Source organism: Panthera uncia (genome assembly GCF_023721935.1).
Source record: "Panthera uncia isolate 11264 chromosome B3 unlocalized genomic scaffold, Puncia_PCG_1.0 HiC_scaffold_1, whole genome shotgun sequence".
NCBI lineage: Eukaryota > Metazoa > Chordata > Mammalia > Carnivora > Felidae > Panthera > Panthera uncia.
In genome coordinates this window covers 33,382,288-33,409,155 of record NW_026057582.1, presented here as the reverse complement: position 1 = coordinate 33,409,155, position 26,868 = coordinate 33,382,288, and the positions used below count along the sequence as shown (strand labels likewise).

Sequence of the window (26,868 nt, the reverse complement as noted above, 5' to 3'; positions counted from 1 at the left end):
CTAAATGATGGCTAAATGTAGTATGGAATGTGATTCAATACATGAAGTAGATACCCAGAAAATACTTGCAGTTGAGGAATTTATCCTTGACCTCTGACAAAATTAGTCTATGGTTAGTTTATGTTCAGAACTGTTTTCTTGTTATCTTGGTATGATCAGTTGCCATTATTCCTTAATCTCTAAATCCTACAATTTTTCTCCTTTTTCTACTGTCATCCTCACTCATTTTAAAATGATACAACTCACAGTTGGTGTAACAGATGAAACAGGAAACTAATTAGCAGCTGTTGTCCATCTGTGTGTTTATATTAAATATTTTAAAATAAAACTGCATTTGCATTCTGAATGCTCTAAAATCCATAAAATCTAAACTTGGGTAAAGGCTCTGTCTTGGTTTTGAATTTTATGGTAGACTTCATCATAAAACAAAACAAAAATTTTTTTTTATGTCAGAATCAGGATTGTAATCATTTAGTGGCAGCTGGGTGGCTCGGTCGGTGGAGCATCTGACTCTTGATCTCTGAGTCTTGAGTTCAGGTTCCATGTTCGGCGTGGAGCCTACTTTATAAACAAACAAATAAATAAGGATTATAGTAATTTAAGGCAGACACAGATTTTAAAAAGCAAAAAAAGTCTGAAGTGAAAATGATCTCCCAAAGCCCTCTGAAATCTGAAAAGATGTTATAGTCAAAAGATATTATACCTTCTAGACATATTCTTTCACAGAAATTGAAGTACATAAAGTATTGAGAAAGCTACATGCATTCCCTGATAGATTTATTTTGAGATATGCTTTACCTTTCTGTTAAGTTTAAGCTTTTTTAATGTCTGATTAAGTTGGAATTCTGGGGAGAGTACTCTTATTATTATTATTGGTAGCCATTCCCCAAGCTGAAAGTGAATGTCATAGCTTTGGGAAGAAAAATGCTTTTACTTTGTTTACTCAAGTCAAATAGTTAAATGCTCCTGATGTTCAAAAAGTGAGAGGAAAAAAGTATGATCTGCAAGATGAGTCTTACACTGCAATGCTGGAGTCAGTTTCTCCCTCTATGCTTCAGTCTCTATGTGAAAGGAAAATAGTCGTTGTGTTTATACTAATTTCAGTTATTTCCAGAGAATCACAGTATCTTAGAATTGAAAGGAACTTCTGATGTTAGCCAGTTCAGACTTTCACCTAGTGAAGATGTTAGAGAAAATTTCTGACAGCTAGCCATCAGGTTTTTGTTTGCCACTTTCAGTGAGAAAGATCTTCATTCTTTTGCTGAATGGCTGCTGTGGCAAGTCAAACTCTTCACCCCTGTTTCTTCCATCCATTAGTCCTAATTCTGCCCTCTGGAGCAATACCAAATAAATTTACTCCCTCTTCTATATGACAACCTTTCAAAGAAGGCACTATTTATGATTATATAAATGCGAAGTAGTATCTTCTCTTCCATCTGCAGACAGTATTATTATATTACGTTATAGTCGTAACAGTTGCACACTCTTCATTCCCAAAGCTATTATAGAGAGATTGAGTTGAAGCCAGGGTTAATTTGGTTTGTTTATTGAGTGCCTACAATGTACAGGTCAGGGCAACCAAGAAGCCTAGATAACATGAGAGACCTTGTCTTGTGAGACAGCTACACATTATCATATCAAATTTATAAATTTGCCTCTTATCACAATTTATTGCCTCTCTATGCTTTTTAGTTCTTTTAACTTAAATTCCACTTCAACATTAATATGCCACTCTTGCTTTTTTGCTTATTTACACTTGGCTGGTGTCTCTTTACCCTACTGTTGATTTCCAGTCTTTCCTCTTTCACTGTACCCTTTGTGAATGACATTCAAATGGGATTTGACCTTTAAAAAAAAAAAAAGGCTCAATCTCGTACCAGCCTTAAGTCACTATAAACCTAATCCTGGCATAAAGTTTATTTTGCTTTACCATGAAGTTTGCTATAAATTATTCCTTTGATATTTTTTCTCCCATCTTACTTTATGTTTACAGTTCATCCAACTTTGTTATTTCTTCCTTGTCCTTTTTCCTGTTATTGGTTTCATCCAGGTGCTATTTTTCCCTTTTGCCCCCTTACTACTTTAGAAGGTATGCTAGACTTTACCATTCCCCTCGTGCTTTCCTTCCAATTTCTGATACTCATAATCAAATATGCATTTCTCCACTATTATATTTTTTAAAAGGTGCTAACTATAGCCTTCTTCCAAGACATTCCCATTTCCTCTATGTCCCTACATCAGTGAACTTTTAATTCCCCATCTCCTCCCACCCGTAAACTTTGAGATATTGCTGAGAAAATGCTTTGAATTCTAGATGAGGATTAAGTTGTCTTTTGTAGTAAGTCTGTACACCTTCTGGGGAATCCATATCTAGTATATACATTATAATTTCCCAGTTTATTTGATCATTATTCATTTAGATTTAGCTATATATATAGTTTTATAAATGTGTTAATATATGTATTTCAAAAATGCTTCTTACCCTCCTTGTCTTCCCCTGTCTTGAGATTTCTGATCTGATCCATTTTTTTTCATTTAGAGTCATTATTCCAAAACATTACTGGTTGATTTATTATCTGAATCTTTGCATTTTCACAAATATGATTCTTCTATCCTTATAGGTCAATGGTGTCTGACTGGGTATAGGATTTAGAGCTTGCAGGCCTTTTTTCTCAGAGTATATTTATGGTAATCTATGGTTTTGCAGTTTGGGTATTGTAGGTAAGAAGTCCAAAGCTAATATTATTTTCCTTTGTTAATAACCCCCATGTTTCTGTCTGACAGCTGGTAAGATTTTCTGTTTTATCCTTGAAATTACAAAATTGTACCAAGACATTCTTAGGTTTATATTTTTTGGCAATCTTGTCTTGAACTCAGTACATTTTTTTAAATTTCCAAGACCTTTTCAAATAAATGAAATTTTCTTCCTTCATTGGTTCCTTTTTTCTTTTGGAATTCCTATTGGTAATCTACAGTCTCTTGCTCTGTCTTCCAATTTTCTTATTATTTCCTGCACTGACTTCCCTCCCTTTGTATTTTTGTACATTCCTTTGAGGTTTTTCTGCCACTTGGGCTTTCAGGCCACTGACAGAGTTTGCACCAGGCACTATCTCCACCTTCATTTACTAAATTTTAAAATTTGAAAATCATGTTTTCCATTCCAAAACATCCTTTTCATGTTGTAAGTCTATCTCCATTAGTGCTTTGTTTGTTGTTATTGCTGCTAAAATTATTTATTTCCCCCAGCAGCTTTACTTCAGTAGCATCTGTCCTAAATATTGTGCTTATCCTACCCCCCTCCAGCTGCTGGCCTCTTAGATTGCTGGTATTTTCCTTTGCCTACTGAGAGTTTTATTTATTCTCAGCCCGCAGGAGGCTGCTAGGGTAGTGTGGCCATTAGGTGAACATGGTTGTAGTGGGAAAAAGGATCACAAGTGGTAAAAGGCACAGAAATCACAGCTCATGAATTGCAGAGCACCAATGGCAAGCTGCCAGTGTTCTAGTGAAATGCAAAAAGAAAGAGAGAAAGGAAGGAAAGAATGATACGTTTGTGCTTAAACTATATTCCACTTAGCTTCAAGTAATTTAAATCAATGAATGTTAGAAATAGAAAGAATGTGGTCGAAATGTTCTTATTTTACAGGTAAGGATAATGAGACCCCAAAAAGTGATGTTTGTTTTTCAGAGTCATCTTAATTAGCAGTAGAGACAAAACTGGGTTCTAGACCTTCAATTAATAGTTCAATTTTCTGTCACATAGTACTTCATTTTTTAGCTTTTTGTTCTAAATCAGCTCTCTTGTAGAATGCTTTTATATAATATTGGTACTCTAAGAGAACAGTGGGTAGTTACTTAATAATTCAAGTGAAAATGGATAGAAAGTGCTAGTAAATCCAGACTAATGCTAGTATTAGATTTATCTTCAAAGAAATTATTATTAATCACCATTCAAATCTAATTAAAACTGCAGTTGTTAATGAAGAAATAAATGATATCACAATATTCCTTTAAGATGTGCTGCACTTTGAGAAAAGGAGAGCTACTGGTATATACCTAGGAAACATAATCTGCTTAATCCAGTATCCCCTCCAGTAGCAATGCTGAGAAGATAGTTCAAATTTTAAAAGTACAAATTGTTGGGTTTTTATCATCTCTATTTAACATATACAAATAAGATTTATATATTTAGGTTAGAATAATAAACAGTTTTTATCTGAAGGCACACTGTATATAACAAAATATATTTCACTGTGTGAATATTACTGTAGTTTAAAAGAACAGTAGAATGAACATAGGGTAACCTTGAACCTTTCACCACCTCTGTGAACCCCAGGGCCCTCTCTCCCTGTGCCTACTCATAGAATGATGAAATTAACACATAGCTGTGAAAGTGCCTAGTTCTTTTTTTTTTTTTAAGTTTATTTATTTTTGAGAGAGAGTGTGTGTGCACAGGAGGGGCAGAGTGTGAAAGAGAGAGAGAGAGAGAGAGAGAGAGAGAGAGACAGAGGATCCAAAGTGGGCTCTGCACTGACAGTAGAGAGCCCAATGCGGGACTCAAACCCACAAACCATGAGATCGTGACCTGAGCTGAAGTCAGATGCTTAACCTAATGAGCCACCCAGGCACCCAAAAGCGCATAGTTCTTTTACAACATACATGTTATTGTCATTACTTTTATTTCTTAAATACCAAATTATCTAATATGTACAAAGTAATGTCATATGAAAAACACATGTGAGATATATACAGTCATATTAAAGGATCAGATTATAATGTTTTAGTTTTACTCTCCCATCTTTCAGAAAATTATATACCATGCTCTTTCTAACACAACTGAGAAAATCATGAATTGTTTTTATTCTACTGTAATATCCACAATTATAATACTTGTTACCTATTCCTTTTATCATTCAGATAATTGCCTAGTCTTAGAAAGCAAATCTGTTTTTATTTCTTAAAAGTAAAAAGGTGACAGAGAGGGAATATGAAATAAATGAAAAATATGAGCATTTGTCAAATCTGAGAGATGAATACATGGGTGTTATGCTATTATCTTATATTGGAAATATGTTGTCATTTAAAATATAATATGAGAGGCGCCTGGGTGGCTCGGTCAGTCAAGCATCCAGCTCTTGATTTCAGCTCAGGTCATGATCCCAGGGTCATGGGAGCAAGTCCCACATCAGGCTCTGTGCTGAGCATGGAGCCTGCTTGAGATTCTCTGTCAAAGTAAGTTAATTAACTAATTAATTAATTTAACAGTATATATCATAAAAAAGAGAGCAAATGTCTGACTTGTAAACAAGCCCATAAAGTCATGTTTAGTCAAAATCTTACTTAGTTTCCATCTAAATATAGGATTAAGAATCACATTTATTTCATTCCCCAGAATTATACTAACATGTCCCCACATGTACTTTTCTAGTTAGCATAGGCAGATTCTCACTTTTTTGCCTTAACATCCTCTATTTGGTGCTTTTGCACAAGGGCCCATTCTCATGAGAATTTTCCTCATATGACATTTCATACTCCTGAAAAAACTGGACAGTCAGTCTGGTTAGTCAGTAGGATGGAATAAACACATAATGAGGATCCAGAGGTTTTAGTTCTAGCTTTGCCGCTTATTGCTGTCTACCTTTAAAACACTACTTTGCTCTGAATATTACTTTCCTTTTCTGTAGAATGGGCATGATAATACCTGTCCAATCCACCTCACAGACTGTGAAGTAATAAGTGGAGTTATAGTATACAACATAAATGAAGTCATAGATCCTCTGTTTTCGTACATTTGTACCTGTCCCTCTAGTAAGCTGTGATCTCTTACTAGATCCCAGGCACAGAAGTATGCAACAGAAAGTAGAGTCAAAGAAAGGGGCAGAAGGAGAAAGAGAAGAGAAAGACCTAAAGAATGCACCCAGCTGTGATACTGAACACAATGAACCGCCCCCCCTCCGCCCCGCAAAGGCCTTTCCAACCTTAAGATTCACAGGAATACACGAGCAGCAGAGTAGAAAGCAACATTGACAATATTCTTTGAAACATAATAAATTATAGTAAGGACTTGGCATAAAATCCCTCTTAGTTTATTTCTGCAAATTAAAATTTTTCATGTGGAGAGTTGATGACTCTGCAGTTTTATAAAATAGGGGGAAAAAATCTCCCCCAGATAATATAAAAACAATGATTAAGAAAAAATTCACTGAAAAGTGTTTTTATTTGCATCATCAGCTGGCCTATCCCAGGACCTTTATCCACATACAAAGATTAATCCATGAAGATGTGCATGTCACTGCTGCTTTGTTTCCAAGGACTTTACTATAATCCTCTAGAGCTGACATGTTATAAATTACCTATTATAAAATTGGTGAAAATTATATTAACACAAAATTGTATTTTGTTGATGATATTCATTGTCCATTCACCAGAAGCACATTCTACATCAACCTGTGTTTATATTCTTTCCATTTACTCCTTTTTCCAACCATTTGACTCACACTAATGATAAAGGGTCCGAGAGCTCTAGGCATGCAATAATCAGGAACCCAACATGTGTATATCTTATAGTATTTTAACACAACTAGATAAGTTCCTATCTTTTTCCCTAACACAAAATGAAAAAGATTGATGAAAAACCTGTACAAAATACTTAATTCAAAAATACTTTAGGGGCACCTGGGTGGCCCTGGGTGGTCAGTTAAGCGTCTGAATTCGCCTCAGGTCATGATCTCGCAGTTCATGAGTTCAAGCCCCGCATCAGACTGTCTCTTGTCAGTGCAGAGCCCACTTTGGATACTCTGTCTCCCTCTCTGTCTGCCCATTCCTTGTTCACACTCTCTTTCTCTCAAAAATAAATGAACATTTAAAATAATTCTTTAAATACATCCATTATTGAATATAATTCTTCCAAGAAGTTTGCCCAATGTGTTTAACTTTGAAAGGGATTTTTTTAAGTTTTTTAAGTGTTTTACACATAGATCCTAACTTTATTAAATATCTGGGTACCTTTTCGGCTGCATAAGTAATTAAGTGGATGATTTTAAAGAGTCCTATGTTTGTAGTTTGAACCTCATGTGAGCCATTTTTCAAACTTCTATTTTTGTGTTTTCTCCTTGGGAGCTTGCTTCCCAAAGCCAAACAACCCCCAGTACCTTCATTGACAGGCCAGTGCTTGAAGAGGAGAATTTTATCCAGATCCAGTAAGAGAACATTAGATGAAACTATTTAGGCCGGAACCAGGCCTGGCTTGCTATTGAGCCATTTAGACTTTTCACATGTAGTTCTGAATGTATCTGAGGCCCAAACTATGATTTTCTTCTGTTTTAGTCATGAATATTCTCCTATACTGTCAAACATGCTAAAGTTGAACTCTGCCAGATTGTTAGGTGTGTTTATATGATAAGCTTCTGTCAGTAGTGCAGCAATAATAACAACAACTAACCTTTCTTTTAAAACTTAATTTGGACTGCATACTATTCCATAAACTGTTTTATATGTATTATGTCACTTAATCCTCATAACAACCCTATACTATCTCTACTTTGTAGAAGGAAAGCTGAAGCACAGAGAAGTTAGGCAACTTGTCCAAGGTTCTCCATCTAACAGGTAGTAGCCCCAGGATTTAAACTCAGGCATCTGACTTTAGAGCATACTCTTGATCTCTGTGCTATACCACCTCCCAGTTGGCTTATCTCTTATAGAGCCTTAGAGAACTGAAGGTAGCCTCTCAGATGAATCTCAAGCTCCTCTCCTTACCTCTGTCACCCCTGGAAAAAGAGTGAAATGATGTTCTAGTTACAAATCTTCTACTTCTCTTCCACCCCCTTTACCTCCTCTTTCCCTCCCTCCCCCATCAAATAGTGCATTAAGGTAAAGGGACATGAAAAAACTTCACTACCAAGAGAAATTTGGGGAAATATATGCTATCTCACCGAGCTACCATTTGATTTCAAGTTAACAAAAAAACATGAGGCTAGCTTAAGCAAAGGAGGGGTTTATGGAGCAAAGGAAACAATCAACAAAACTAAAAGGCAACCAACAGAATGGGAAAAAATATTTGCAAATGACATACCGGACAAAGAGCTAGTACCCAAAATCTATAAAGAGCTCACCAAACTCCACACCCAAAAAACAAATAATCCAGTGAAGAAATGGGCAGAAAACATGAATAGACACTTCTCTAAAGAAGACATCCAGATGGCCAACAGGCACATGAAAAGATGCTCAACATCTCTCCTCATCAGGGAAATAAAAATAAAAACCACACTCAGATATCACCTCACGCCAGTCAGAGTGGCCAAAATGAACAAATCAGGAGACTATAGATGCTGGAGAGGATGTGGAGAAACGGGAACCCTCTTGCACTGTTGGTGGGAATGCAAACTGGTGCAGCCACTCTGGAAAACAATGTGGAGGTTCCTCAAAAAATTAAAAATAGACCTACCCTATGACCCAGCAGTAGCACTGCTAGGAATTTACCCAGCGGATACAGGAATACTGATGCATAGGGTCACTTGTACCCCAATGTTTATAGCAGCACTCTCAACAATAGCCAAATTGTAGAAAGAGCCTAAAAGCCCATCAACTGATGAATGGATAAAGAAATTGTGGTTTATATACACAATGGAGTACTACGTGGCAATGAGAAAGAATGAAATATGGCCCTTTGTAGCAACGTGGATGGAACTGGAGAGTGTGATGCTAAGTGAAATAAGTCATACAGAGAAGGACAGATACCATGTTTTCACTCTTATGTGGATCCTGAGAAACTTAACAGAAACCCATGGGGGAGGGGAAGGAAAAAAAGAAAAAAAAAGAGGTTAGAGTGGGAGAGAGAGCCAAAGCATAAGAGACTCTAAAAAAACTGAGAACAAACTGAGGGTTGATGGGGGGTGGGAGGGAGGGGAGGGTAGGTGATGAGCATTGAAGAGGGCATCTTTTGGGATGAGCACTGGGTGTTGTATGGAAACTAATTTGACAATAAATTTCATATAATAAAAAAAAGGAGGGGTTTATGGGAAGATGTAGGGCTATCTCATGGAACCCAGGAGCAAAATAGGCCTCAACTAGAACTAGAACTAGAACTAGAACTAGAACTAGAACTAGAAAAGCAGAAGCTAGGATTGCTCCCTTTTTCGATGTACGTGTTGAATGTCCAGGGGAGAGAAAGAGAACATCCCCTCTGCACAGGTAAGAAGTTCTCAGAAAACAAGGGTATTGCTAGACAGATATTCCTCAAAAGCCTCCCTTCCTGCACTCTGTCATTTAAAGAGGAATGCAAGTGCAGTGCTTTATAGTTTCAGATAGTAACTAGATAGTTCTTTTTAGCTCACCCTTGCCTTCCTATCTGCCCATAAGCCCTCATGCCTGGCACTTTGTTTGATTTCTTGCTTCATCAATCTCAAAGTATGCCTTTGTAACCCTTCTAACATCCAGAGGATAGACTCTTGATTTTGCTCCACCTCTTCTTCCCAGGCCTTTGACCTGTGCAAGCAATGGTCCTGTATATTTGTCTTTTCAGTTGACTATCAGGAATCTGCCTAGTTTCAATTCCTGATGTTCATCCTGTCCTTTTACCCTCTTAGAATATTTCATACAGTCTCTGCCTTCCTAGTTTTTTCTCCTACCCTCTTTTCCCCAATAAATACCTACTGCCTCTTCATATTTCTAGGGACCCCCCCCCACCACCACCCTTTTCTTGTTAGATGAAGTCCCAATTTTTGACCTTAAGGGCCCTCCAAAATACTATCCTATCCCAGTCATTCTACATCCTTGCCTTGCCTTGCCTTGCCTTGCCTTGCCTTGCCTTGCCTTGCCTTGCCTTGCCTTGCCTTGCCTTGCCTTCCCTTCCCTTCCCTTCCCTTCCCTTCCCTTCCCTTCCCTTCCCTTCCCTTCCCTTCCCTTCCCTTTCCTTCCTTGTAGTTGTCAAGGCTAGAAACTTGGGTTCAGCCCTGACCTCTCCTTCTTCCCCCTCTCCCGTATCCAATACTAAGTTCTAAATATCTCTGGAGTATATCATTTCTCTCAGTCTCCATCACAACCTGCTCCCCAAGCTGACACCCCATGTCCTGATCACTGCAGAAGCCTCCTGACTGCCCTTGCCCATGCTAGTTCCCCCAGACTCCTACAGAATTCAGTTTCTAAATCTCAAACCTGCTTATGTCATTGTCCTATTTAATATGTTAAAGATGTTCCATTGTGCAGAGGATAAAGGTAAATTTCTCGTGGTCAACAGGCCCTTCATAGTCTGACTCTGATGGTTTGATATGTCAACTTGACAGGGCCATCAGGTGCCCAGACATTTGGCCAAACATTATTCTAGGTGTGCCTGTGAGGGTGTTTCTGGATGAGACCAACATTTGAATCAGTAACTAAGGCAGGTTGCCCTTTCTGATGTTGCTAGGTCTCATCCAATCAACTGAAGACCTGAATAGAAGAAAGACTGAGTAAGAGGGAAATCCTCCTGCCCAATTGTCTGAGCTGAGACCCTGGTCTTTCCTGCTTTCAGACTCAAATGGAAAATAGATAGACTTACATGACTGTTCTAGACAGTTTATTTTCTCCATATTAATCCCCAGTGAGGCTGCATTGCAGGCTGATATTCTTTTTTATAAAGCCTTTTCTCATTCCTTCCACCTGTAAACATCCAGCCCATTTCTCAAGGTCTAACTAACTTGAGTCATATCCCCTCTAAAGAGTCTTGTGTGACCTCTCCAATATCTAGGGTCACGCACTGTCCTGATTTGCCTGGGATTTCCTACGACATGTGACTTTCAGTACTAAATCTTGGATTATCCTAGGCAAACTGAGATGGTTAGACAGCCTACCAACACCTCAATGTCTCTTCCTTGTTAGAACAAAAAGTCCTGTGAAATTATCAGTAGCCACAATTTCTGCACTTATGATGTCCTTTCTCTGCAGTAAGACTTAGGCTCCTATTGGACAGAGACCTTTTTGATTGTCACTTCATACATAGTATAATGCTATACCCATGTTAATGCCTACCCAGTGAATAAAGTGGTTTAGTTTTAAGTTGGCACTCATATGTAAAATCTTGTCCATATGATTAACTTATTTGTCTTTATTTCTTTCCAGCCCAGATGACTTACTCAATGCCTTGAATGAGGGTATCAGTCGTGCTGATGTCATCATCACATCAGGGGGTGTATCCATGGGGGAAAAGGTATGAAAAAATGGGATTCATGAAAATTTATCTGCTGTAATGTCCTTGCATATGGTTTATTAACTATAGTCTGGTACATATCTGTTACCCATAACCAGACCTGCACAAATCTGGAAATCCCTAGGGCTTCAGAAATTTCTGGGCATTCTAAAAGGGATGCAGTATGGGTAGATCAGGAGCAACTTGGAGAATCCCACAGCATGCAAAATGGTTCCGATGTTCCCCTGTAGATTTCTGTTTCTTTGCTCGCTCAACTTTGCTATAACATTACGACTTCCTTTATACATGATATTTAACCCCAAGATAAAGCTCCAAGATCCTGTCCTCCCCTGCCACATATTCCAAACGTGATAACCCTTAGCTTCCCAGAGGGAAGAAAGATAGAATTAGGCATTCCATTGCCCCTTTTGGCAAATAATAAGGCTCATAATCATAATAAATGAAGGAAATAAAATGCAAACATATATATATAAGCATATATAGGATTTTATAAGACTAAGTATATTTGCATAAAATATATGCTTAGTCTTTTAAAAATCCTAATTCCAGTGTCCCAGTATCATTAAATTTATATATCTTAATGAAATGTGTTGGTTCATGACGATTATTGGGACTACTGAATAATGTTATAAAAGCAAAATATACTTTACTACAGTAACCAACCTGATGTTTTGGCTCAAAAATATTTCAGAACACAAAATGTTTTTACTGGCCTATAATCCCTTTCCATCTTTTATTTTTTCATATTAATGACTAAACTGAAAAATTATAAAAATATTGTCAGAATGGCAGTTTTTACTAAAATTCAGATTTTCCAAGAGCATAATTAATTTTTGGCTAGATCTTATATATATGATTGTTCTTGGTCTCTGCCCTCTCTAGCTATAAAACTGCCTAAATTTATAACCTTACTCTTTAGCAGAATTCAGTTGTGTGAATAGAGAATGTCTACCTTTCATTCACAACTAGTTTTAGAGTGTTTACAAACAGCCCTTAAGTGGCCAAAAACCATAGAAGAAAAATAGAGAATCTCAGCCTAAGACAACCATCTCAGATTACATCCAAGAATGAAAGTGTTGAAGTGTGGGTAGGTATTCTCCTTATAGCAGACAGATGGCTAGGTTAGTCTTAGCGTCTCACAGAAGTCCTTAGCCCCAGGTGGAGCAAATTGCTGCAGACCTCTTTTGAGATCACAAAGGCCAGGGCTGAAGTCTGCATTGTCATAGAGCTATAAGAAATAATTTTCAGCCTGTCTGTTTTCATTACCATCAAACTCCCTGTGGTAACACAAGAGCAAACCCTGAAGTTAAGAGTACTTAATGTTAGGGCACCTGGGTGTCTCAGTCGGTTAAGTGTCCAACTTTGGCAGGTCATGGTCTCATGGTTTGTGAGTTAGAGCCCCGCATCGTGCTCTGTGCTGACAGCTCAGAGCTTGGAGCCTACTTTGCATTCTGTGTCCCTCTCTCTCTTTCTGCCCCAGCCCTGCTTCTGCTCTCTCTTTTTCTTTCAAAAATGAATAAACATTAAAAACAAAAATTTTTTAAAAGAGTACTTAATGTTAAATTTGTTTCCAGGGAGTATTCCATGTATAATTTATCTTGGTTGCAAATGAGCTTAATTATAGAACAATACCTGTTTGAAAAACCTGAAGTTTGTCTTTTCCAATATTTCTGAAAGCAACTAGCTTATAACATACATAGGTTTGGCAATTGTGACTCAACTCTGGTAAGGACAGAACACTTCTCAACCTTAACCTTCTTTATTAGTGCTCACAAATATGTGATTTTTCCTAGGGACTTAAAAATAAAGAAGCAATATAGTAAAGCACATTGGTTTTATTTATTTTACTATCTGTATGGTAAAATACACTAAACCTTTAGTTTACTAGGGAAGAGATTTTAGGAACTAGGCATCCCGTAGTATTCCATGGGAGCTAATAATTGTCCTTTCTTCCTCCTTGAGTGGGAATGAGACAAAAAAGGAACTGGGAAGAAAGACATAAAGCCTAAGTGCTGCAGACTCCTGCCAACCTTCTAGTTGCCAAAAAAAGAATTTCAGTTGTACTCAGTGGCAGGAGGAAAGAAAAGCATAAGAAACAGAATATCTGCTTCAGCCCAAGGGCTAAGCCTGAAAACCAGTCGCTGAAAAGGCAGGGAGGTCAAGGAAAGATCCAAAAAGCATTATGTAACAAGCATGAATCTTGTGTGCAGAAACTCAGGTATGCAAGAAATTTATTTACTTGATTCAACTTAAATCCTACTATGAGCACCTATGCTACAGAACAGGCAAGAAATTTTATGAAGCCATTATGGAACTCACCCACTCAAGGATTGTGCCAAGAAACCGTAAAGGGCTTAAGAGGCCAACAGCAGATCAGGAAGACACGTGTGGTCACCAGTCTGCACCGGATACACCTAGAGCATCTCTCTAGTGCCATTAGGTCTCAGTTATTTGCTCCTTTGGGACTTGCTAGACACACTGGGATCATGGGGAGGCTGGGAGCCTTAGGGCAAGGGGAAGGAGCTCCTAATGCTTGTGAGACCCACAGACCTCAATCCTCTTCTCAGCCAAGAAAAAATGGCTCTTCCACAGTTGCTTCCCTCAAAATCTTTTCCTACTTCCACCTCCCTCTGCCCCCAAGTGTTTACTTTTGTAAAATACTGACAATTTCAAGTACATAGTATCTGCTTTTTGCTATGAAAACTAAAGAATTATATGCATTACTATGCAGAGTACTATACAGTCAGTTAAGCCTCCAAATCTTGGTTTTGGCTCATGTCATGATCTCACAGTTCGTGAGATTGAGCCTGCGTCAGGCTCCACACTGTCAGCACAGAACCTGCTTGGGATTCTCTTTCCCTCACTTTCTGCCCCTCCCCCATACTTGCTGTCTCTTTCTCTCTCTCTCAAAATAAATTAATAAACATTTTTAAAAGAATGATTACATTACTATAAATTTTTCACAACCTACAGGATTGTAAAAATAGCTCAAAGACAAGGAAAGGCACAGATAACCAAGGAGGATACACTACACTGGACACCCAGTAATTTTTTTTTTTTTTTGTCTATTTGAAAGTCTCTTAATTTTTTCCTGACAGTGTCTCCCTCCTATCTCATATGATCAAAATAAGCATAAAGATCATTATTGATCACCAAAAAAGGCTGGTCTCAAAGGCTTGCCCTGATTATTTAACAGCAAAAGCGTTCATTAACCATATAGGCCTTCTTGACTTTGTTTTGCAAATCTAGAGCCATACAGCAATAGACTATTAAAATTAATCAGTATTCCAAACAAATAAATACAATAAAATTTCACTTATTGTTTATTTCAGTCCTGTGTCATTCTTGTTCTGCTATATTTGGGTTAGCAGTCCGCTTTCATGAAGCCATCTGTTTCTATTCTAAAGAGTCCTGGGACTCCTGACAGAGTCTACTGGTACTATATAAAAGTTATCTCAGCTGTATCACCTCAGGTGCCTGTACCCAAGAGACTATTCTTTGAAGTGTCAGTAGTTCAAATTACCTATCCATGGTCCTTTTCCCTAGTGCTCTGAATCTGTCTTTGTTGCAGGTACAAAAAAAGCAGAGCCTTTAAGCAAGCATTAGAGTAAAACAGAAACTTTCCAAAGATGACAGACACTTTATGGCTGTACTTAATTTGTTGCTGTAACTAATAATTTCAGAATAGAAGATAAGTAAAATTCTCCATTGAGATACAGTATGTAACTATTTCATAAAAGTTTTTATGTGTTCCCGCTGAGAGTGCAAACATATATGGGCAGTAAGGCATTGCCAAATCTCTACACAGTTTCTAAACTATTTATATGAACTTCCACATATATGGATCTAACCTTGGGCACACTGAGCATGTCTTCTCAGATATGACAGCAACTCCCCACCCATGAACCTCTTACAATGGTAACATATCGAAGAAACCTAAATCTTTCTAACATATCTTTTTATAAGATGAAAGAAGAAATCTTTGTGATTTTCTAGGGACCCTCTAGGAAATTTCAGAGACAGTTTTAGATGTAAAAGATATTCTGAAATTTTTACCTTTTACTAAACTTAGATCTCATCTTTACAAGGCAAAATCAAAAGAGCTGTCAAAAAAGAATTGAGTCCTCAATTAAGATAGGATCATGAGGGACACCTGGGTGGCTCAGTTGATTAAGTGTCCAACTTTGGCTCAGGTCATAATCTCACGGTTCGTGAGTTCAAGCCCTGCGGCAGGGTCTATGCTGACAGCTCAAAGCCTTGAACCTGCTTTGGATTCTGTGTGTCTCTCTCTGCTCCACACCCCCCCTCCCCAATCACTCTCTGTCTCTATCTCTCTCTCAAAAATAAATAAACATTTAAAAAAATTTTTTAAGATAGGATCATGAATACCTGAGAAACAATACTAGTTGCCTAATTTTTCAAAGCAACAATAAAATATTTGGAAATAAACATAGAAAGTAGCATGATCGTAAAAAATCTTAGCTCATTCATAAATGAGGAAACTTCATTTTTTATTTTTTATTTCTTTTAAAAAAAGGCAAAATAAACATAAAGCACAAAAGGAAGATTACACAAAAAGAATAACCTTTAGTTTCATGGGGAAAACATTAATCACTAAACTAAAGAAATAAGCTCATCAAACTTGAATGAACTTACTAAAATTTTAAAATAGTTCTCAGCTTCATTTCAGACACAGGTATTATAAACCAAGGCAAATAAAAGTGTCTTTCAAAGTTTTGCCCTTTATCATGTTATTTTATATTTTGCAACAAACCGCCACTTTACTTTAGAACAAAGAACAAGGGTCCCTTGACCCTTTAAGTGGGTCTGCAAGGTCAGAACTATTCCTAAGACTTTATCTGAACTTATTATTCTTTTTTCTCTCATAAATGTACAGTGAGTTTTTCCAGTGGCTGTATATTGTGTAATATCTCATCAGACTCAACACAGAAACAAGTAAGAGGATCCAACTGACTTCTATTAAGCCAAATGTTAAAGGAATTGTCAAAATTATAGAACAATGCATAAAAAATAAGTTACTTATATAAACACAACATGACCATATCATTGCTGTTTCCAAATGAACCAACATTTTTTTAAATATTTTAGTTTTAGTTTCTAATACAGTAACTATCAATAGGCATAACCTACATAAACAAAAGCTCTAGGGATCCATATAAATTTTAATAAGAGCGTGTAAAGTGTCCTGAGATCAAATATTTTGAGGGCTGGCTGGACTTTAAAAAAAAAAATATTCTTTTTTCCTTGAAAAACAAAAGAACACACATCGTTATACTTCTCTGTCATTACTGTTACTAGCATAATTATAACCACCCATATTTCATCAAAATGTTTAAGGAAATAACTAATTTTTTCTTTCACAGTGAAAACTAGATAATTGAGAAATCATATGTAGGCATTTGAGAAGACTAGCAAAGTTCATAAACACACAGAATATAACTTTCTACAGCCACATGCGTCCTTTCTGTACTTTCCTGATGTAGTACAGATGAACAAACATATTAATTAACATGACCTAAAGATATAGCTTCTCCCTAGCATATAAAAGTAAGAAACAAAGTATATTAACTTTCAAACAAAAGTGTGGATGGTACCCAACTTATGGTAGTTCAACTTAATGAATTTTCAACTTTACAATGGTGCAAAAGTGATGCACATTAGTAGAAACCAGACTTCAAATTTTGAATTTTGATCTTTTCCCAGCCTAGCGATATGCAGGGCAATACTCTGTCGTGATTCTGGGCAGCCACAGCAAGTCGCAGCTCACAGTCAGCCACAATCCCAAGGGTAAACAACTGATAAACTTACAACCATCCTGTACCCACACAACCATCCTCTTTTTCACTTTCAGTATAGTATTGAATAAATGACATAAGATATTCAGCACTGTATTATGAAACAGGCTTTACAGAAGGGTTCTGTAATGTAAATGTTCCGAGCACACTTAAGGTAGCTTAGGCTAAGCTGTCATGTTCGGTGGGTTAGCTTTATTAAATGTATTTTCAACTTATGATATTTTCAACTTACAGCAGGTTCAGGAGGTAACTCCATCATGAGTGAAGGAAGACCTGTATATTAAATTATGCTTAGTTATCAATGACCCAGGATTGTGTCTTACTTAGAAATCATCCGGGTGTCTGATGATTATTCATTGATTAAGTTAATTTAATATCAGTTCAATAAGATTTTAAGTTACTTAAAGATCTTGAAAATTATTCTCAAGCTGACATACTACAAACATAATTACTATTGAAATTTAAAGTTTGTCAGGATAAAGAGTCAATTATATTGTACCCAATATTACATTTTTCACATTCTTAAAATATATAGGAATAGCATTAGCTTATTTGATGAATAAACCTATGTAAGTTTAGGAAAAAAAAACCCAAGCAAAATAAAAAATATTTGCCTAATTATACTTAACACTGATAAATAAGAAAAAGAACATTGGTGGGTTTTCTTAATAACTAAAACTTATCTCATTTGCTAAAGATTTACCTTAACTTGTAATCTTTGATTCTTAAAATTATAAGAATACCTTTTAATGTAGCTGATTTAAAATATGTTAAATTTTCTTCTAGCCTGATAATTTTAGGAATATTCTATTTATATAAGCAGTTATTTATCTAAGTCCATCAGAACAGAGCACCTTTTAATTTAAGAGACAATATAATTGTTTTGGTATGTTTTTCTTCTTCCTCCTGGTAAAGCAAACTTTACTGTGGCCCTAAGATGGGGGCTCTTCTCTCTAGATCCTGCTAAAACTGGAGGGTTGGGGATGAGAGGCTCTTGGATTGCCCCTTCCAACACCTCCATCACATTCAGACTCAGATGAATAATAATCTTGTTTATCATCAGTTTTCTACAGCTTAAATTTCCTCAAGATTTCAGTTTAATTCCAGTTAGTTAACACAGAGTGTTGTATTAGTTTCAGGTGTACAATGTAGTAATTCATCATTTCCGTACATCATCCTGTGCTCATCATAAGTGCACTCCTAAATCCCTATCACCTATTTCACCCATTCCCTCCTCCTCCCCTCTGGGAACCATCAGTTTGGTCTCTATAATTAAGAGTCTCTCTCTCTCTCTCTCTCCCCCCCCCCCGTCTCCCTCCCTCTCTCCCTCCCTCCATCCCTCTCTCTCTCCCCCACTCAATCCCTCCCATTTTTCCCCTTTGTTGTTTGTTTTGCTTCTTAAATTCCACATATGAGTGAAATCATGTTATTTGTCTTTCTCTGACTTATTTTGCTTAGCATTATACTGTCTAGCTCCATTCATGTTGTTGCAAATGACAAGATTCCGTTCTTTTTATAGCTGAATAATATTCCATTTCTAAAGCTTAATTTTTGTAAAATAGCTCAAAGATGATGAAACACACAAATAAGCCAGAAGTTTGTGCTACACTGGACATCCAATAATCTTTGTTGCCCATTTTAAAGTCTTTTGCAACTTGTCTAATGTTGTTTGTTCTTACCTGAGTTGTGGAAAAGGCCTTGCTTCTTCATCCATTCATTTTTCTTCTTCCTATCTGACTCCGGCTTTCAGAATATCAGACAGAGATCCTTGCTGCTTCTATAGGTAGACAAAAACTTAAAAATAATGATGATTCTCAGCCTTTATGGCTATGTCTGGTACAAGCTGTCCCTCTGTCACAGCAAGATTAAGCATTCCTTCATGTTCACAAAGAATGAAAAGGGACATTTTTAACAACAGAGAGGTTTTTTGTTTTCAAGAAAAATAAAATACTTCCATTCATTTAGCAAATATGTAATGAGCATATCTGCTTTCTAAAACTCTGTATCATAACCTTTAAAGCCTACAGGTATAGCTTCTGCCTGTCTCTCCAACCTCATCTTATGCCTCTTTCCTACTCATTGTCTTTTTAGTTCTAGGCACATTCTTTACTGCTTTAGAAGCTTTAGTATGTACTTCCCTCTGCCTGGAAGTATGGCTGAATCCTTCATATGGCTGAATCCTCATCCTCACCACCTCTTTTAAAATGGCCTTTCCTTATCTGCTACCCCACCCAATTATTCTCTATCCTAGTACCTGTTTATTTCTTTCATAGCATGTCCCACACGTTATAATTATTTTATTTGTTGCTTTACTTATTTTAGTCTGTCTTCACCAGTAAAACACAACAGAACATCTTTGTGTCCTGTTTATTCTTCTTCACCATTATATCTCTAGCACATATAGAATCCCTGATATATAATAGGCACTCAAAAATATTTGTCAAACTAAGAAATGAGTGAACGAAAGGCATGTGCTATTCACTAGGGGTTTGTTATATATACACAGGGTTTCTATGCTTACAAACTGTATAGTCCAGTAAAGGATATATACCAATTATCAGGCAATTGCAGTATAACCTATGTGTGTGATATCAGAAGGACATAGTGTTATAACAGCACATAAGGTCTGGAGATTTATGCTCCTACTATAATACAGTGGCTTATTTGAACCAAGCTTCCCACCAAGAACAACTATAAAAGCTATATAAATTTTTAAAATTTTTTAAATAAAAAAAAGAGAAGAAAAAGCAGGTGTCTGAAGAGAACAACGGAGGTATCCAGGATTTAAGGCACCAAGATCTCAGAGAAGAGCGAAGGACAGAGAAGTAACACTAGAATTCTCTGCCACATTTTTCCTCAAAGCATTTACTAATTCCTAAGCCAGAGGGATGGGGGGAGGTGTAATGGTAGAAGAGGCCAAGAAGCCAACCATAACAGAGTAGATAAGAGGCTAAGAAAATAAACAGAATTTTAGCAGTCTTAGCCATTCAGGGCCTGCAGTGGGGAGGGGCCCTGGCAAATATCTCAGGCTCTTAGTTTAAACCTTTGAAGTGCTCTAGGAATAAGGACAAATAGGAAATATACCAGCCTTAGCAAAGACTGGAATTTTTTAGTCAGAAATATTGTGTAGGTGTGGAAATGCAGAAAGGACTAAAGAACAAAAAGAAGTGTTAATATGTGGGTAAATGTAAATGACTATTGATTGTATAAAATAATAATGTCTTATGAAGTTAAAATTGGTTTGTATATAAATATTATATATTAAATCATAAATGTAGAGTATATGTTTGTATAATATATATAGAAATATATATAATAGTTATATATATACACACATACATACACTAAATATATACATACTAAATATTATATATACTAAATATTTATATAGAACATATGGTACATCATAGCACAAAAAGCAGAGAGGAATAAATGTAGTTACCATATTTTAAGTCTCATGCATTGTCTGGGAAGTAATAAAAATATCAAATTATAGTATACTATAATAAGTCAAGGATGCATATTATAATCTCTAAAATAACCACTAAAATAGGGGACGCCTGGGTGGGTCAGTCAGTTAAGCATCCAACTTTGGCTTAGGTCATTATCTTGTGGTTTGTGACTTCGAGCCCCTCATCAGGCTGTGCTGACAGCTCAGAGCCTGGAGCCTGCTTTGGATTGTGTCTCCCTCCCTCTCTGTCTGCCCCTCCCCTGCTTGCACTCTGTCTCTCAAAAATGAATAAACATTAAAAAAAATTAAAATAACCACTAAAATAATAATAAAAAAACTAGTAACTAACAAGCTAATTGAAGAGAAAGAAATTAAAATAACAAAAAGTGGTGAATTCAAAAGAAGAAAAGATGAAATAAAAACAGAAGTAACAAATAGTAGGGTGATAGTCTTAAACCCAAATGTAGCAGAAATTATATTAAATGTAAATGGACTAGATCCTCCGATTAAAAATTGTCATCCTGGATTATGAAAAGACAATAAATTATATCATGGTAATAAAGGGCCCACCTTGAACGGAAAGATACAGCAAATTGAAAGAAAAGATTAGAAAAAAATTGCAATAAAAGATAGCTGGTGTGGCTGTATTAATATCAGAGAAAATTAAGGTAAGCAGGATTGTAGATTATTGGGAGGGACATTTCATATATTTAAATGGATCAGTTCATCAGAAAAATATAATAATTCTAAATTTGTATGTAACAACATAGCCTCAAAATAAACATAAACAATCTTTTGTCCAAATCTAGCCTTGGGAATGAAGGGGAGGCTGAGAAGATAAGTGAAACTGAGATAAGCTGTGGAGAAAGGAAGGTAGAAAGAAAGAAAGAGTATTCTAGACAGAAGTAAGAACATTTTCAAAGAATGGAGGCAAGAAAGTTTCAAACTGGAGAAAGAGAGATTGAGGAATGGGGTTGGATGGGAGGAGGATTGCCTGATGAGAGCAATGAATGATAAAAGGGGGTTAGAAAATACAAGAATCATAGATATGATATTAAAAAGATGAGACTCTTTCATGGAAACCAGAAAGTTTTGAAGTATTATATGGTGACTTGATCAGATTTGTTTTCAGATCTCTCTTACTACTGTGGGGGGAATGAATTGGAGGAGGGCAAGACTATTGCCAAGGAGACATATTTCAGTAATCCAGGTGAGATGATGTTGGCTGAGGCTGTGGAGATAGAAGGGAACAGATTTTTAAAATAAAGTATCCTAAGCCTGTACAATATTTAAATTTTAGTAAGTGACTAGACTTACTCTTAGATTAATGAATAGGAAACTCAGCAATAGAGCTAGAGGTTGAGAAATTTTAAAGACTGCAGTTTGTTTTCTTTATGTCTACAAAACCAACCGCATGGCAGTGTTGCCTTTCATTTTCAAAGGTCAGGTTTTGTCAAACCACTGTGGATTGGTTGTAACTTTAAGCTGGTTGTGTTTTTGTTGGCAGAATATACATTTGGAACAATTAAACTCCCTTTACTCTCTGTTTTAGAGCTCCCTCCCTATTTTTTATTTTAGTTGACTTACTTAGATTTGGCAGTCTGTGGGCAAATGTCCAAGTCTTTCCTCAAGGAATGTGTGCATTATTTTAAGTCCATTAAGTAAAATAATATAGTATACATACATGTGGTTTCCCTGCCCCAGCACAACTTCTTAAGCTTCTTATTTGCTAACATCCTTTCTCAGACATAAAATTCTATATTAAAAGAGAAACAGTAACCCATCAAGTAATGATTTATATGCTAATGTGGTTATTTCGTTTATTATCTAATTGTACTAGAATGTATTTTTTATGAAAGCAGGGACATTGTCTCTTTTGCTCAAGCCCATATCCCCCTTGCCCAGATTAGTACTCAGCATATACCAGGTACTCAATATTGAAGAATAAATGAATGACAAGAATGAAGAGATGAAGGAATATTTGTCTTAAGTAAATCAAATTCACTAAAATAAGGTGTTTCTTTTCATTTCAATCTTATAAATTCATTTTATTTTCATTTGAAGTTTTGAAAGTCTGATATTAGAATGTTTGAAAGTAAAGTGATTATTTTTCATATTTGCAGGACTATCTCAAGCAGGTGCTGGACATTGATCTTCATGCTCAGATCCATTTTGGCAGGGTTTTTATGAAACCAGGGTATGAAAATAATCTTGTTATCTCATATATGGGGTTGGCTTGGCTTGCTTTGACTAACAAAGTTTTAAATGTTTTCTTTTTACATTTTCTATTATGGATTATTTATTCTAATAAAAGAAATAGTATTAGAATTCCTTGCATCAGTGTAGCGCCTACCTGAAATGGGAATTCATCTTCTTTATGAGTCACTGGGTTTATTATAAACAAAGCAAAGCAATTTTCCAAACCTTTTCTCTGTAGTTCCCATGTCTAGTTCCTTCTTTCTCTTTTTCTCTTTCTCCCCATACTGCTGCTTTCTTTCCTTTCAAAAACATTTTAGTATGAAAATTCTCAAAATGCACAAAAATAAGGAGTACAGTGAAACCCCCGTGTACTCATCACCTAGCTTCAGTAACTATCACCATTTTCCCAGACTGTTTTATCAATCCTCCCTTCCCTTTTTGAGAGGACAGAAGGCTAGATTGTTTGTTGGGTTGTTTGTTTGTTTGTTTTTGGGTTTTTTTGTTTTTTTATTGCTTTAAAGCCAATTCTACAATGTCATTTTGGTATACATCTCAAATAATAATAACGATAACAGCAGCATTCTCTTGTGTAATCACAGTGGTATTCTTACCTAACAAAATAAATAAGAGTATCTTAATATCATCTAATACCCTGATCATATTCAAAATTCTCCCAAATGTTAAGAAAAAGAGTGTCTTTGGGGAGCCTTGATGGCTCAGTTGGTTGAACATCCAACTCCTGATTTTGGCTCAGGTTATGATCCCAGGGTTGTGGGATTAAGCCCCATATCGGGCTCTGTGCTGAGTGCAGAGCCTGCTTAAGATTCGCGCTCTCTCTCTCTCTCTCTCTCTTTCTCTCCCTTTCTCCCATTCTCCCTTTCTCTGCCCCTGTCCCCAGCTCGTATTCTCTCTCTGTCTCTCAAAATAAAACAAATAAATTTAAAAAAAGAGAGAATGCCTTCTTACATGCTTTATTTGAATTAGAATTCATCAGTTCCACAAGCTGTATTTGGTTATTAAATCTATATTGAATAAGAACATTTACCTCTACCCTCCTTTTTTCATGCCACTGACTTGCTGAAGAAACTGAATCATTTGTCCTAACAAATGGATTTGGCTAATGGCTCCGTTGTGGTGGTGGTAAACTTGTTCTGCTCTCTTTCCAGTATATTGTATGGACTAGAAGTTAGATCTAAAAGCTTGATTAGATTCAGATTCAATTTTTCTTCCCTTTGCAAAAATACTTCATAAGTACTCTTTCATACTGCTTCTTACCACCTCCTGGGAAAAAGAAAAATAACCACATACCAAGATCTGGCACATCTCCTAAAGCTAATAACTCCCTAAGGAAGGGCTGATGGAGGTTCTGTAATCAGTTATAAATCCTCAAAGAATGCCAAACAATGGTGTTGATGAAAATGTGTGGCCATGTCTTTAAGCAATAGTTTGCCTGTTCAGACCTGTTACTCTATAAACTTTTCCTTCCCCATTCAAAGGCTTCAGTGTAGAGGTGAGCATTCAAATTCTAGCACACCTCCATGCTGTCAGGGACAACAGTAATTATGCTTTCGTTTCAGAATTATACCCTGATGGGTATTCATGTGAACCCTAAGAGAGAGTAGAGGTGAGACATCAGTTGTTAGGAGTGAGCTATGGGAACATCATAAATTTCAGAAGCCTTTTTTAAGTATAAAGGCATCCCTCCTCAACTCCCCGATTTATTGGGTACCTCTCATCAGGTCTAGGATTAGGCTTTATCACCATGATTTTACCATTTAAGTATGAAGTTAAGATTAACCCTAAAGTCTTCTCCACAATTTGATAGAATGTAAAATTCCTGGCATTATATATCTGTAGTTGCCCCAATATGGCTACTGCTAACAAAGTCCTTTTATTATTGAGACTATGGAATTTGAATCATTCTCATTAAGAATATTTTGTCTTAAGTAAATATTATTATGTTGTGAGTGCACAGGCATTTTTTCCCATCCCTGTAGGCAGTACTAATTTGATTAGAATACAGAGGACATCCCAAAAGCATGTCAGTGTGCTTCTTAGTAACCTCAAAAATTGAATTGACTGTTCTTTATTTAGTGAGAAAGAAGCTGATATTAGTTGCCCTCACCTCTAGAGGAGAATTATTTGTAATATCTATTATTTAAGTCAATCTCAGCACCTGTAATGTATAATTTTGGTACTATTTTATTTTCAGTTTATTTTTTTACCACTTCAACTTAACGCTGTCATCAGTTCTAATGTTTATTCTCCTCCCTTAAAGTCATAACACTCTGCGACCTCAGTCATTGTATAAATGCTGTTACATTCTGATCTCAAGAGGAGAACTGAACAATAGGTGCTGAGTTAGAAGGAAATGGCTTACCAGAACTTAAACAAAAGCTTCACAGTCTTGTAATAGGACACTCATGATAGCAGTGCATGATAAAATGTTTTGTTGTAATGGAATGTTTTTTAAATGAGTACCTTTAGAGAAATCACAGTACCTGTCTGCAAGATGTAAAAGATAATTTAAATTGGCTTTAAATATAATAGAAGGAAAGTATTATGCATTCCCTCCTCACTCTTATTATGTGTGTTAGTTTGCTATAATAAAGTAATTTAGAAGTTTAAGTGGGCTTCCTTTTACTTGGCCAGAATTTATACTTGTCTAAAGATAAGAATTTAAAAGTAATTGCTCCTTAATAGTAGAACAAGAAGTATAAAAAGCTCAAGAACAATTTAGCTTTGGTCTTCCCACATACAGTACATTAAGAATGTAATTAACCTCTTTCATTTTAGACACAGAGATATTCAAAAAGACATTTGAAGTATTACCAATCAGGACTACCAGTCACAATTCTATGGGTCGTCTACAGTGAACATAGCTGTTGTCAGGAGTGTATCTTGGAAATTATTTTCATCACATAGTAACAGTCATTGCCAAATAACCTATTCATAAATTGGTATGATAATGTAATCTAGTTTTTCTAAAATACAGCCAAGAATCAGGAAATAAGCAAAAAGGGCCTCAGAGTAGCCAAAAATAGATGTTACATAGTACACATACTAACACTTCACAGCAGACCCTCTGAGAGCCTTGTCCAATTATGAGCCATAAAATTAAAAGAATCTTGGTTCAAATCTTTGTTTTCCCATTTAGTAGCTAAGTGATTTGAGCCAAATTTCTTAATCTCTGAGTCTTAGTTTCCTCATCTATAAAATGGGATGATACCTGTTACTTCATGGGATTGTTGTGAAAGTTAAATGAAATAATGGATGTAATGCATAGATGTTTCTTTCAAAATAATAACATTACTATTATTATTATCATTCTGACAATATAATTATTACTAATCCTCTCTGGTTCCTAAACCTAAAGCCAGCTTTAAGGGACAAGATGACGGAGCCTAGCATGAAGGGGAGCCACAGAAAAAAACTAAGGGAAAAGAGACAAGAACCTAAGTGTGTGGGATGAAGTTATGGTTTATAGGTGAAAACAATGCACAATATACCCTTGTGACCCTACATCACTGTAGGATAGCAGAGTAGAATAAGTTAATAATGATAGTTGTGAGTCATCAAAAAAATGTTAATGTTCATCATATTATTGCAAAAGCTAATAATGAGTGATCCATTTTTGAAAGACAAAGTTGCAAAAATAATAAAAATGATTTAGGTACTGAAAGAGATAATTTTTCAACTATATGGAAATTTTAACATTCCCTAATGATTCTACATTACTCAAGTTTCATTAATATAAGGAAATCTTAGCTAAAAGTTTAAAGCATAAACATAAACATAATCAATAGAAAAAAATATCACTATTCTTGACTGCCTGTCCACTCTATGCCACTTACACTCAGCCCTCTCCCACACCCCCATGATCAGGATTCATGTCAGAATCTTGAGGAAGTATAATTTATAAATATTTTTAAATTAATACTGCTTTAGTTTTGTTCTAGTCATGGTATTTTATTTATTTTGACATTTCAAAAAAATCCCTTCATAAAAAGCCAGTGTTGTGTTTATTGCTGAGTATAGTTTTAAATGGTTGAGGAGTACTCATCTTGAACAACAGGCAGTTATCTGATAGACTATCACCAGCTAGTCTTGCAGTAATAAGAATGATTGTTGTAGATCTCCAGCAAAATAGTATGGACGTTATCAACTAGAAGGGTAGAGAAACTCCAGGATTTGAGATACACTTCTCTGGCACTAGCAGGACA

The 26,868-nt window shown here is 36.1% G+C and overlaps 1 protein-coding gene across 2 annotated transcripts in view; it reads left to right on the top strand.

Annotated features, from left to right (window-relative positions):
• The window catches only part of GPHN (gephyrin), a 625,620-nt gene that overhangs the window by 581,433 nt on the left and 17,319 nt on the right, over positions 1–26,868 (top strand). For both annotated transcript variants that reach the window (XM_049611430.1, XM_049611431.1), the window contains 2 exons: positions 11,092–11,179; positions 22,570–22,643. In XM_049611430.1, the coding sequence (XP_049467387.1) occupies positions 11,092–11,179; positions 22,570–22,643 (162 nt within the window). The remainder of the gene's footprint in view (positions 1–11,091; positions 11,180–22,569; positions 22,644–26,868) is intronic.